Raw genomic sequence first — 14,736 nt, 5'->3', positions numbered from 1 at the left:
GAGGCCAAGTGACGAAAAGGGTTTCATGAAGGAGAGTAGGGTCAGCTGGGTCAAATGCTGCCAGTAGATCAAGAAAGGTGAGGATTCAGAATTGACCATTAGATTTTGCAGTATAGTGGTCTCCGGGAACATGACAAATAATGTCTCTGCTTTACCTCACTACCTTTACCCCTGTGGACTTAAAACACTATCTGATATTCTTGGCAGTTGCTCGGAAACTTCTCCACTTGCCGCCACTGTTTCAACCTCGACGTCTTTGTGTTTCCTAGTTCTAAACTATGGGCTTCATACCCCGACTTGAGCCCTCACTTCTCTTCTCTTCCCTCGATTTCACATACTTGTCTGACTCTTCCCAAGATGTTGTACATCTATTTTCCCTTATAACACTCCTGATCTGGTTCTCCCTCTGGTCCCAGCACTTTCTGCTAACCATTTTGGGGGTTTGTAACTGTTTTGGGTGTGTCATGGACTCCTTTGGTAATCAGATGAAGTTTATAGGCCCCTTCCCAGGAGAATACTTTTAATTGCATAAAATAAAATACATGAGATTACAAAGAAAACCAATCATACTGGAATGTAGTTATCAAAATATTAAAAACTAATTTGTGATAAAAATATATTTGTTATTATATTTAATGTATTAAATAATACATTCTAGCAGTGGGCCTAATAGCTATTGTAAATTTAAAGTAATGATAAGTGTAAATGATATTGCAATATACCTCCAGCAACTGTATTATATGAAAATATATGTGGTTTTTATTAGAGACAAAATCACAGGTACTGTCAATCCTAATGTGGTTTATTGTTATATTCATAATAGAGTAGATTTTTTACATTTAGTTTCAAGTTAATGAAAATAAAGATAAAATTTTATTCCCATGTAAGTCTTGGTTAAGAACCTAGAGAGAGAACTGTCATGCTGGTGTGAGGAGAGCACTTGAGTGCTCACCAGGTGGAGGAACAAGCCTCGTCTGCGTGGAAGCATCCTGCTACATTTCTCATGGGGAGTGGAGGATTCAGACATGGACTTTATGCCTTGAGTAGTGGAGTGCCAGGGTAGGTTCTTGAGCAGGAATAATAACTTTATAAAATGCATTTGAAAACATCAGAAAACTCGTGGTAAACACTGTCATTTAATGTATGTTTGGCTAGATTCTTTCAATTTTCAAAAATTGGCTCCTTTATTTTAGTATAGAAGGTTTCTTCTTTTGCTTCTGTGTGCTTCTTTCCCTGACTAGCTATCCAAAGTTGCTTACAATCTGTATTTTATTCTTCAGGAGTTCAGTTTGAGTGATCTGTCTACATTCTTTTTCTTATGGGGCAGGGACAGCTGGAGAGGGAAACTGGTGCTTTTGTGCTTTCATTTGCCTCTGGGATGCTTCTGCATTGTTTTCCAGCAAAGGGCCCTTCCCTTTGTGGCAAAGGAGTGAATTCTGATATTCAGGGGAAAAAATCAAAGAGAGAAACCTTGCCCATTTAAAAATTGGGTTCTATTTTCTTCCTGTTGAGTTTTTTGTTTTTCGGTTTTTTTTTTTTTTTTTGCCTGCGCAGCTTGTGGGATCTTAGTTCCCCAAGGGATCAAACCAGGGCCCCGTTATGAAAGCACCGAGTCCTAACCACTGGACCACCAGGGAATTCCCATTACTGTTGAATTTTAAGAGTTCTTTGAATACTTTTGGGTATCAGTCCTTTATTAGATACGCATTTTGCAGATACTTTCTAGCAGCCTGTGGCATTGTCTTTTCATTTTCTTAAGTGTCTTTCACAGAGCAGAAGTTTTTAATTTTATTGAAGTCCATTTTACCAATTTTTTCTTGATGGATTATGCTTTGGTGTCAAGCCAAGGACACTTAGATTTTTTCCTGTTATCTTCTAGAAGTTTTATAGTTTTGTGTTTTACATTTAGGTCTGTGATCCATTTTGAGTTAATTTTTGTGAAAGGTGTATGGTTAGTGTCTAGGTTCTTTTTTTTTGTATGTGGATATCTATTCATTTATTTTTAATACTCTCTTTTGGAAGAGATTTTTAAGTTGCTAAATAATGTATCTCAACCTTCATCTTTCCAACTTCATGGAGTCCAAGTTTTTGACAATGGTCCCAAATGGTGGTCTCCCTCATAGTTATTAGATGGTATTATGTGAACTATTTCTAACAAAGTTTCATTTTTCTTAGACTGTGTCCAAGAGAAACACACATAACATGATACGTTAAATACAGCGGTTTTGCATAAGAGTAAGATAAATGTCTGTTTTGGTACCTCTTTGAAAGGTATCTAAATGTATGCTTATAATCATCAGTTCTTAGGGTTCTTTTCACCAGTCTAACTTTATTTAGTATTACATGATATTAGACTAATAGGAGACTGAAAGTATAATTTTTACTAACTCCTTGAAACTCATCTACTGAATTTTTTTTTAATAATTCAGATTTTTAAAAAAATTATTTTATTTTTATTTTTGGCTCTGTTGGGTCTTTGTTGCTGCACGCGGGCTTTCTCTAGTTGCGGCCAGCGGGGGCTACTCTTCGTTGCAGTGCATGGGCTTCTCATTGCGGTGGCTTGTCTTGTTGTGGAGCACGGGCTGTAGGTGCGCAGGCTTCAGTAGTTGTGGCACGTGGGCTCAGTAGTTGTGGCTCCCAGGCTCTAGAGCGCAGGCTTAGTAGTTGTGGCACATGAACTTAGTTGCTTCGTGGCATGTGGGATCTTCCCGGACCAGGGCTCGAACCCATGTCCTCTGCATTGGCAGGCGGATTCTTAACCACTGTGCCACCAGGGAAGCCCTCATCTACCGAATTTTTGACAGAATAGTTTATGTTGTGATTAGATTTGTCATTCTACTATCCCAGGAGATTTTAGTATTTGGGAACATTGTCGTATATATATTCTTTCTTCCAAATTATGGTTGTTGAATATGTGAAATGATGTTAACTGTTATCAGTACCAGTGGGAACTCTATGGTTTATATTATTCTTATCCATAATTGTAACTTTTTGGCAACTGTACCTTCCCCCATCTCATCCTTCCCAGAATTGTCATCCAGTGGCAAAAACTTGTTAAGCTTATTAATATTTCCGAGAAATAGAAATTAGAAAGATCTTTTGATGTGATCAGACTTTTTAAAATTGTTTTTTTATGCTAATACTTTGTTGATAAATTTTCTTTTATTGAATTAGTTAAGGAATCAGGCTGAGTAGATTATAGTGACACACTATATTACATATGCTGTCAGTATGCTATATCTATATCTATATATATATATACACACACACACACACATATATACTGTATGTTACAACTTTATTTAGTATTTTTATTCCTGTGTTTCAGTGAGGTTGTTTTCTTATTTTGATCCTTTTTATATTTTATAATCAATGTCATATAAAATGAGTTGGGAAACAACAGTTTATATTGGGAAGTTAGGAATAGTCACTGTCACTGGGATTATTGATTCTGTATATTTGAAGAAATTATCTGGTAAAGTTATCTAGTAAGGACTGTTTTTTTTTTTTGGCCATGCTGCAAGGCTTGTAGGATCTTAGTTCACTGACCAGGGATTGAACCTGGGTTCCCGGCAGTGAAAGAAAGCGCCGAGTCCTAACCACTGGACCTGCAGGGAATTCCCCTAGGACTTTTTATCCTTTGTAGTTTTTAATAATTTTCTCTGTTATTGCCAATTATTTTCTTATTTTCTTTTTATGAATGCATAAGAGTAATATATGATAAAAACCTACCTTTAAAGTCTAAAAGAGTTATTTCAATAAGTGTAAAACAGAAATTTTTATTATTAAGAAAATGTGTCAAAGTTTAGTTGGCAGCATTCTTTCTCAAGCATATAGAATAATTGGACATCTGAATTGATGGCATTGTAAATTTTATAATTTTATTTGTTAGTGTAACGTCCACAGGAGTGACAGGGGGATGTTTTCTTAGGTTCAACTAAACATTTGCACATTCAGACTGGTAAAACCACCGTAGGTCTCACTTGGCAACATTTATTCAGAAGGATATAGGACAGAAGCTATAACTTATCAGTAAGACAGTGGGAGTCCTCGCAGCAGTTCATTCTTTCTGAAGTGCTCTTCTCACAGCTTAGGTCTGAAGTACTCTTCTCACAGCTTAGGTTCAAAGAGATGAGATTCACATTGTGTGGTGCTGAGAACTCCGTGGGCATAGTTTCCAGGGTCTTTTGCCAGGACATGCCTAATTAGGTAACATGTCATAATACTCAGAGAAGTTCAAGAACGTGGCTTCCTACTAAGTGGCTATTGTACTTCCAGTCCAGATACAATTTACTAATTTGGTAATTTCTGTCGTAAGAAATGTTGCCAGGTAACATAGGTGGCATGCTGTTTAATCAGGTTAACAGGGATTAACCTGAGGTTGAATTCTCATACATAGGGAGAACGGGTTTTGCTCATCTTTGGTCCACAGTCATGCATGCTGATTTTTTTTCATTTATGCCTTCTTGTTTTAGTATTATCATCTTTCAGAAGGTTTTTCTTACTCCAAGATTATTTTTTTAATGTCATTTGTTTTCCTATTGGTTAGAAATGTCACTGTTGTCATAGAGCAGTTATTAGGAGATAGTTCTTCAAATTAACAAATGGTTGCGTATATTAAAAATGTGTACTTTTTAAAGTAATAAAAACATATTTATAATCTTACGATTGTGTATTAGATTGTGTTATTTGTATGCTGAAAATTTATAGGGTCAATTTTTTTCTCAAAGAAAGTATGTGTAGTCTGAAAAGCAGTATACTTTTTTCTAAATAGAAGTTTGCCTATTGAAGGCTGTTGTGCTTATTTAGGTGGCTTATTTACTCTGAAAACTAACCACTCAGTGTAGTAGAAAGTGGTGAATTAGGGGTTTGAATAATGGGGTTCTGGTTTCAGACCTGCCACTTCACTGACTGCTCCTTTGTGCAAGTCAGCCTGTCTGTGTTTTGTTTTGCTCAAACTGCACGAATAACAATCCCTATCCTGCCTATTTCCGAGTATTGTTGAGGATTAGATGGGATGATGGATATAGAGGCACTTTTAATTGGTAAAGCAGTTTAAATGTAAGGAATTATTGCATCTTAACTTTTCCTCCCTTTCTCTTGTAGGTAGTGTTGGTGCTTCTTTTCAGTGCCAGTCCATCCATCACGACCACATTTGTCATGATGACAGTGACAAGGTGAGGTCCGTGTTGATGTCTACAATGGTGAAAATGCATGCTGCCCTTATATCACTGGATTCACTTGCATAACTCTGGTCGTAGGGGCAGAAGAGTGTGACTTGGGGGGCACAATGTTGAGATGCAGAGAGCCTTGCTGGTTTGTGTGCCAGCTCACTAGACTGCTCCAGAAAACTTGCAGATAATTCCCAGGAGGTGGGCTGGACTACTGATAACCCATTTCCTTACCCCCGTTCCTGTCTCTGTCACTGCGCTTCTTTTCCTGCACAGCCTGGATGGATTATCTTAATATACGAACAGGTGCTCCCAAAGCTGATAACTATTTCAGCAATTTGTATCTGTTTCCAATTTGAAATATCTCAGACATTCCAATTTGGTTTGTTTTGTAGTTGATTGTATTATGGCTCATTCTCATGCTTACTTCTTTTTTTTTTTTTTTGCTCTGTTTCCAAAGCCCAATTTAAATGTTGAGGAATGACGGTGGAACCTGTCTGATTCATGCAAAAGAAGCCTGCTTTGGGCCTTTTTTATTTTTTAAATCAGGCCCAGACTTTTGGTATTTTGCTTGTGTTCTTTTTATCTCTAAAGAAACTGGTCTTTGGGGGCTTTCCAGTACTCATCAGCACCCTTGATGGCCCAGCCCTTGAAGTAGATACTAATGTGGGCTTGGTGTTTGGAACCTCTGGCTGCTGATATTGGATGGGCTTAAATTTAGTCTTTTCCATCATCAGTTTCCAGTGGTCTCCCTCCCACTTCCTGTGTCTTGTATGCAGGAATGTATCACTCCCCTGGTAGTTTCCCCAGGCAGACCAATCCAAGTGCTGTTTTTCTGTGCTGTTGTAATCAAGATCCTCCTCCCTCATCCTGTTGGAGCTCGATCAAGATGTTGGTTGATCATTGGGATTTTCCAAATGGCCTTTTTGTTCTGTGTGTTGATCTCTCTGTCTTTGTGAGCTTTGCTCAGTCAGATTTCAGTCTGTTTACAGAGAGAGTGGTATGCTTTTAGTATTCCAGATTCTCTCTTATTATGATAGTAATCCAGAGGCATGGGTTTAACTTTTAACTTCTTTTAGAAACAAGCCACTGAAAAAGACTTCTGAACTATATAGTTAGCTCCCTAACATTCAGTATACCACAGATTTTAGACGAGCATTTGAAAATAAGACTGATAGAAAAGGCAAAATCACTTTCGGTCAGTAATATTACAAAGAATTGTGTTACATCATTGTAAAGATGTTTGGGGGTTAAACTTTCTTTCCGCAGCTGGGTATAATATGCCTCTATCCATTGTTCATTTACAGTGGAGAAGCCAGACTATTCTCTGTTCTGTCTCCAGGTTTGGAGTCTAGAGATGAGATTTCTGTCCATTTCTGCCAGATACTTTTTTTCTACTTTAAAAGGGTTTTCCTCCTCATTTCTGAATCTTTGTATGACTGATTTTGTGCTTTTAGGATAGGATCTTTCCTGAAATACATGGGGGGAGGGAAGAGAAATTTTAGGGATTTTTGTCACTTGATCAGCAGATCAAAGAACTGTCAGAAACTGCTCTCCTCTCTTGCCTACCATGCATATATTTATGATGGTTTCCCAGAGGGAAGTGGAGAGAATGGATTAGGGTCTCTTGACTATATTTATAATTGATTCAACTGATTCAGTCAGCAAATAATATTTGTTGATAGGCAGCTATGTTTCTTGGCACTTAGGGAATATATCAGGATACAAAACAAAGATTGCTGTTTTTTCATGAGTGTGCAGTCTAACTGGGGGAGGCAGACAATAAAAATAAACATAACACATAAGTTATATAGTATGCTACAATAAGCACAATGGATTAAAGAAACGTACAGCAGAATAAGTGGGATGAGGACCACCAAGAGTTGGATGTTACAGATTGCAGCTTTGAATAGGATCATTAGACATCATTCTGGGGAGGAGAGTGGTGGATAGGACAAGAATCAGATTTCTGTGTTTGTAGCAGCTTCTGACTTCTTTCTTTCTATAATAAATGGGTATTGGTTTTGCAAAAGCAACAACAAAACCTGCTGCCTGATATATGCCACTTGGATAGGTATGTGTGTTTCTCTCTCTCTCTCTCTGAGAACTGAAGGGATTATAGAGTACAGCTAATTCAACCCTCTTTTTAAAATAAACTTGCAAGCTGTGACCCCAGTGGGAGAAGAGACTTGTTCAGGAGTCACCCTGGAGTGCTGCAGCTAGATCACATCTTCTATCCCTGATACAAGCCATGTAAAGTAATTGTCTAGCTATTCTGAGCACATTGTCAAAACACATATTGATGCTTCGCTTATTATCCTCACTTAGCTTTCAGGCATGGTCCATTTCTCAGATTTGGGAACAAAAGTTGATTTTTCTTAAACGTTGTCTGAATTTTAACTAATTCATGTGTGATGTGAGTGGAACCAAGGAGAAAAAGGGCCAGTCCATTTGTCGGACCTCCATTCTACAACCTTGGAAGTGGTGGCAAGCCCCCAAATTCCATGGTTTGGCTTGTTTTCCAACTTAAGTTTCTCTGCTGCTATACATCGGCTTGTAACTTACAGTGCCGGAAGGAGCTGTTTCCAGCTCTGAGGTTTACTGTTAACTACTGTGAGTTACATACTCTCATGTTCAGTTTATATTGGGCATAGCAATTCACACAAAGCCCTCCAGCAATATTTTTATATTCATTCACAATGTCATACCCCATAATTTCCAGGTAGCAAACACTTACTTATTATATATCAATATTTGAGTACCTACTATGAGCTAAGCATTGTTCTAGGCACTGGGGACAGTGTATTGAACAAAACAGACAGGAATCTTTACTCTTATGGAGCTTGCTCTCTGTAAGTGGGTTAGGGAGATGGCAAGACATAAATAAAGATACTGTTAGTTCATTTGTGTTATGAAGAATAATAAATCAGGTAAGGGATATAGGAGTATTGGGAGAAGATTACCTTCTAAACACCCTTTGAAATAGGGGTTGTTTTATCCCCATTTGTAGGTGAGGAATGTGAGACATAGATTAAGTAGTTTCCCCAAGGTTACCCAGTTAGTAAAACTGGGATTCAGACACAAGCTACCTAATTCAGAGTCTGTACTTGACCATCTGAAGAAATCTGTTCCTAATGTAGCTTTACCCACTCAACTCTGACATGCTCAGGAGAAAATATCTTCAAGTGGAGAAGGCCCTGGAGAATCACAGTGAACCAAGTCACTTGGCAGGTAATCTTTGCCTGTCAGTTTTTTCTTGACCAGCTCCTTTTGGCCTCCATTGTGATTCATGACTATTTGTTACTCCAGGCTTCTCTAACCTGACACCCCTGCCCTGATTCATACTCAGAAATCTGTGCTTCTTTATAAGAAACCTCACATTGTATATTGCTGTATTGCACTGATCAAATGTGATGGTTATGTAGAAGCAGTTTAAAAGTATAAAGAATAACACAAAAATGTGATTGTGATAGCATATTTATGTTTCACTTAGATATTGAAGTTAACCTAAATCAGCTAATGTCACCTTGGGATTATTAAGTAGTCATCTTCACAGTGAGGACAAGCTTGACATGGGGGATTAGGTCTGTCCTGAGAATGAGATAAAACATTGAACAGTTTGGTAAAAGGAGACTATTCCTTCAGGTGAGATGAATTAATTTGTAGCCTCAATGGTACACTCTTCCATAGTGGCCTGGTAATACTTCTGGGAAGGCTGGCCATTTGAGAGAGGGAAATGGAGAGTTCTTTCTAAACTGCATGTGAATGGCTACTCAGAGCAGAAGTCTTTTCTGGACAAAACTTCCTTTTGCTAGCCTTCAGGCCCTTTGTCATGGAAGACGGTACCAATCCAATTTGTGTACAGGTATTCCCACACAGACTGCTTTCAGAAAGATGGGAAATGTGCTACTGGTTTTTCTTCCATGACTATATACTTCCTTTTGTCTTAATCTTTTAAGTTTTCAGTTTTTTAAAAAATTACATGTTGATTGTAAAAAGATATGCAGCACTACCTTCAATCCCTCTCCCCAGAAGTAACAGCAATTGGAATTTTAGTATTAACCAGATTTTTAAAAATTATATTTGTGTAAAATATTTTTCATCTTTGCAAACAGTGGTTTTTAGTATATTCAAAGAATTGTTTATCTATCTCTACTATCTAATTTTAGAACACTTATCACCACCACCCCCCAAAAAACCTATACCCATTAACAATCACTCCCCATTATTCCTTCCCGCCAGCTCCAGGCAACCACTAATCTTTCTGTCTCTATGGATTTGCCTGTTCTGATCACACAATATGTGGCCTTTTGTGTCTGGCTTCTCTCACTTAGCATGATGATTTCATGGGTTTGTCTATGTTGTAGCATAAATCAGTACTTCATTCCTTTTTATGGGTGAATAATATTCCATTGTGTGGATCTAGCACATTTTGTTTATCAATTCCCCAGTTAGTGGATATTTGTTTGCATGCTTTGGTTATTGTGAATAACACTGCTGTGAACATTTGCCTGTGAGTATGTTTTTGTTTTCACATGATTTTAACACTTTGAGGATCTGCCAAACTTTTCCAAAGTGGCTGCACCATTTTGCATTCCAACAAATGCTTGAGGGTTCCAATTTCTTCACATACATGCCAATACTTTTTTCCTGGTTGTCTTTTATAGATTGACTGATTGATTGATTGCTGCTTTGGCTCTTTGTTGCTGTGTGCAGCTTTCTCTAATTGCAGCAAGCGGGGGCTACTCTTCGTTGCGGTGCACAGGCTTCTCATCGCGGTGGCTTCTCTTGTTGCAGAGCACGGGCTCTAGGCACGCGGGCTTCAGTAGTTGTGGCACATGGGCTCAGTAGTTGTGGCTTGCGGGCTCTAGAGTGCAGGCTCAGTAGTTGTGGCGCACGGGCTTAGTTGCTCCGCGGCATGTGGGATCTTCCCGGACCAGGGCTCGAACCGGTGTCCCCTGCATTAGCCAGTGGATCCTTAACCACTGCGCCACCAGGGAAGCCCCTAGTTGTCTTTTAAATTATAGCCACTGTAATGAGTGTGAAGTGGCATCTTATTGCGGTTTTAATTTGCATTTCTCTGGTGACTAACTATGCTGAGTATCTTTTTATATGTTTATTGGCCATTCCTAAATCTTCTCTGGTCAGTTAAAAAATGTCAGTTAAAGGTCCTTTTATTGTTCTTGCCCCTTGTGCTTAAAAAATCTCCCTATGCCTCATATTATTATTATTATATTTATTTATTTATTTATTGCTTGCTTGCTTGCTGCCTTGGGTCTTCGTTGCTGCGCGCGGGCTTTCTCTAGTTGCGGTGAGCGGGGGCTACTCTTCGTCGTGCTTCTCATTGCGGTGGCTTCTCTTTGTCGTGGAGCACAGCCTCTAGGCACGAGGGCTGCAGTAGTTGTGGCTCACGGGCTCTAGAGCGCAGGCTCAGTAGTTGTGGCACACAGGCTTAGTTGCTCTGCGGCATGTGGGATCGTCCCGGACCAGGGCTCAAACCTGTGTCCCCTGCATTGGCAGGTGGATTCTTAACCACTGGACCACCAGGGAAGTCCATATGCCTCGTATTATATCGTTACATGTGTTCCATTAGGGAAATGTGGGGAAATAGAATATGTCATAAGTAACCGTACCATCTTTCAATAGATAACACTCTTAACATACATTTTTTTCTTCAAATTTTTCTTTGCATTCTCTGGATGGTTAAAACTAAAGCACTGATTATCTATGGCTGTGTAATTAATTATCCTAAAACTCAGTGGTGCAAAGCATATCTTTTAGTATCTTTCATGGTTCTGGGGTTTCCTGTGCTCAGCTAGGTGGGCTCTTGCTTGGAATTTCTCATGCACTTGCAGTCAGATGGTGGCTAAGGTTGGAGTCATCTCGATGTCTTCACTCACATGTCTGATGGTTGATGCTGGTTGTCAGCTGGGACTTCAACTGGGGCCCTCAGCCTGAGCACCTATATGTAGCATGGGCTTCCTCACAGTATGGTAGCTTTGATTCTAAGAGTGACTGTCCCAAGAGGACCACACAGGTGCTGTATGGCCTTTTATGACCTAACTTCAGAAGTCACAAAGCTTCACTTCCACCATAGTTACAGGCCTGCCCAAATTCAAGAGGAGGGAGCATCAATCCTACCACTGGGGAGGAATGTCTACATAATAAGAAGAGAATGAAGGATGGGAGAACGTTTCATGGCCATCTTGAAAAATATAATCTGCACATTATATATACATGAAACATCAGTTAAAATGTCTACATAATGTTCCACCATAAGGGTTCATGGTAATTTATTTAACTTGTCTTTAATTGTGGAGCTTTAGGTCATTTTTTTAAAATTGTGCATTTATTCATTCAGCAAATACTTGTAAGTGCCTACTATGTGCCAGGGATAATTGAGTCACCAGGTTACCATGGTGAAAAGACTGACAAAGAAGGTCCTTGTTCTTTGGGTGCTTATTTTTTGTGGATGGGACAGAAAATGAACTGTATATGTAAACCAGTAAATAATCAGATACTCTTAAGCACTGTGCAAGTAATTGGGCAGTTGGCTACTCTAGATTAGGTGTTAGGGAAGGCCTTTAAGAAGGTGACAAGCTAAGATCTGACAGATGGAAAAGAACAAATCAAGAAAATCTGGGCCATAGGAGAACATGCTAGGGAGAGGAAACAGCTAGTGCAAAGGCCATAAGGCTAGAAATTGAAACAAACAGAGGGAAAGCTGATGTGCCCAAGCAAGGTGGATGAGGGAGGAAGTGGTGGTATGAGATGAGGTTGAAGGGGTAGGCACAGACTAGATTAAGTGGATCTTGGTAAGCCAGGGAAGAAGTTTCAATTCTGTGTATTATGGAAGCCTTTGGAAGGTTTTAAGCAAAGAGTGATGTTATATTTTTTTAAATATCCCTTTTTCTGTTGTGATAAGAATTTTTTAAAATTGTGGTAAAATCTGCAATATAAAATTTACCATCTTAACCATTTTTAGGTGTACAGTTCAGTAGTGTTAATAAGTACATTCACATCGTACAGCCAATCTGTAGAACTCTTTTATGTTGCAAAATGCAAACTATATCCGTTAAACAATAATTCATTCTCTTCTCCCCCCAACCCTTGGCAGTCGCCCTTCTAATTTCTGTCTCTGAATTTGAGTGCTCTATGTACCTCATACAAGTGAAGTCTTTTTGTGACTGACTTAGCGTAATGTTGTCAAAGTTCATCCATGTTGTAGCATGCCTCAGAACTTCCTTCCTTTTAAAGGCTGAATAATATTCCATTGTATGTGTATAATACATTTTGTTTATTCATCCATGGATGGCCACTTGGGTTGCTTCCACGTTTTGGCTATTGTGAATAATGCTGCTGGAACATAGGTGCACAAATATCTCTTTTAGACCCTGCTTTCAACTCTTTTGGGTATATGCCTAGAAGTGGAATTGCTAGATCATTTCTTTTTTTTTTTTTTCTATTTTTAATGTTTTGAGGAACCACTATTTTGTTTTCCAAAGTGACTGCACCATTTTACATTCCCATCAGGAGTGCGCAAGGATTCCAGTTTTTCCACATCCTTGTCACCACTTGTTGTTTTCTGTTTTTACTTGTTTTGTTTAATAGTAGCCATCCTAATGAGTGTGAGGTAGTAACTCATTGTGGTTTTGATTTGTATTTCCCTCCTGACTAGTGATGTTGAACATATTTTCATGTGCTTACTGGACATTTGTACATCTTTGGAGAAGTGTCTATTTCAGTGCTTTACCCATTTTATAATCAGGTTTTGGATTTTGTTTGGTTGTAGTTCTTTATATATTCTGGATATTAACCTCTTATCAGACATGATTTGCAAATATTTTCTCCTGTTCCGTAGGTTGCCTTTTCACTCTGTTGCACTGATGTTTTCATTTTGAAGTAATCCAATTTATCTATTTTTTTCTCTTGTTGCCTGTGAGTTTCAGAATGAGATCTTCCTTATATATGTCCTAAGATTATAATTGTTTTGCTTTTGTTAGGAATAAGGAAAAGGGACTTCCCTGGTGGTCTAGTTGGTTAAGACTCCGTGCTTCCAATGCAGGGGGCATGGGTTCGATCCCTTGTCGGGGAACTAAGATCTCGCATGCTGCTCGGTGCGGCCAAAAAAAAAGAAAATAAAATAAAAAAGAAATAAGGAAAAGACAGAAAATCTGACAAGAAATCCATAACTACTAAAGAAATCTAATTCCAAGTTCAGATAGCTAACCAGCAAATTCTACCAAACATTTAAAGGAGGCATAACACCAATCTTATAGAAACTCTTGTAGAGAATAGAAAAAGAGAATACTCTGTGATTCATTTTCTGAGGCTAGCATAATATCTGTAACAAAACTTGATAAGGACATTACAAAAAATGGAAAATAACAGCTAATCTCACTTAAGAACACAGATGTAAAAAGCAAACCAAATCCAACAATATATAAAAAGAGTAGTGCAATATGACATGATTTTATTAGGAATGTAAAATTGGTTTAACCTCCAAAAAACAATCAAGGTAAACCCAGTAACAGAAAATCCATGATTATCTCATATACAGAAAATTTTGATGAAATTAAATATCCATTTTATGATAAACTTTTAACAAATTTGAAATAAAAAAGAACTCCCTTGATTTGCTAAAGGAATCTACAAAAAACCTACGGCCAACACCATACTTAATGGTGAAATGTTGGAAGCTTTCCAGTTTTGGAATAAGACGAAGATGCATGCTCTCACTGTATCTATTTAGCATTGTACTGGAGGTCCTAGCAAGTGCAGACAAGAGGACAACACGTTGGAAAGAAAGAAATTGAAGAGTCATTTTCTGCCAACAGGACTGTATATGTAGAAAACTGAAAAAAAATTAACAAAACTATTATAATTAATAATTATATATAAAACCTAGAATAGACCCTAGAACAAATGTGCAAGACCTCTACAGAAAACTGTGAAGCATTATTGAAAAAATCAACAACTTGGGTAAATAGAAGGGTTCATCTTACTTACAGATTGAAGATTCAATATTGTAAAGATATCAATACCACCTAATTTATCTCTGGATCCCATGCTGCCCAATAAAAAATCTCAGCTGTCATTCCCATGTGTTAGACTGGTAGGGCACCAGGGTAGACAATCCCAGTGACCAGATACATTTGAAGGAACTGCAGTATCTTCCTGTTTGGTAAGCAACATATTGGTATATTTTTATTTTAGAAGTTGAGGGGACTTAAATGACTTAGGTACCCCAGGAAGAAGTTTTTAGTAGGCATTCACAGTTTTCATTTCTGTTATGAAAACGAATTTTAAAGGGCAGTCTTGGAGTCAGAATTCTCAAAAGTTCTTGCTACAAGCAACTACTTTTCGCACAAGTGCTGTACTGTCCCCTAGCCACATGTGACTATTTAAACAATCCTGGTTAATGCATTAGTTGCACTAGCCCCATTTCAGGTGCTCACTCAGTAGCTATATGTATGTAGCTAATGGCTACCCTTTGGATGCTGCAGATGTTGAACATTTCCATCATTGCAGAAAGATCCATTGGACACCTCTCCAACAAGGCTTC

At 38.3% G+C, this 14,736-nt stretch overlaps 1 protein-coding gene across 4 annotated transcripts in view; it reads left to right on the top strand.

Annotated features, from left to right (window-relative positions):
- RNF38 (ring finger protein 38) overlaps positions 1-14,736 on the top strand; it is a 123,095-nt gene that overhangs the window by 47,826 nt on the left and 60,533 nt on the right. For all 4 annotated transcript variants that reach the window (XM_036855571.1, XM_036855570.1, XM_036855569.1 and 1 more), the window contains exon 2: positions 5,107-5,177. In XM_036855571.1, the coding sequence (XP_036711466.1) occupies positions 5,107-5,177 (71 nt within the window). The remainder of the gene's footprint in view (positions 1-5,106; positions 5,178-14,736) is intronic.

This window comes from Balaenoptera musculus, chromosome 6, assembly GCF_009873245.2.
Source record: "Balaenoptera musculus isolate JJ_BM4_2016_0621 chromosome 6, mBalMus1.pri.v3, whole genome shotgun sequence".
NCBI lineage: Eukaryota > Metazoa > Chordata > Mammalia > Artiodactyla > Balaenopteridae > Balaenoptera > Balaenoptera musculus.
Note: the sequence above shows the minus strand (reverse complement) of the source record. Positions and strands in the feature narration are given on the sequence as shown.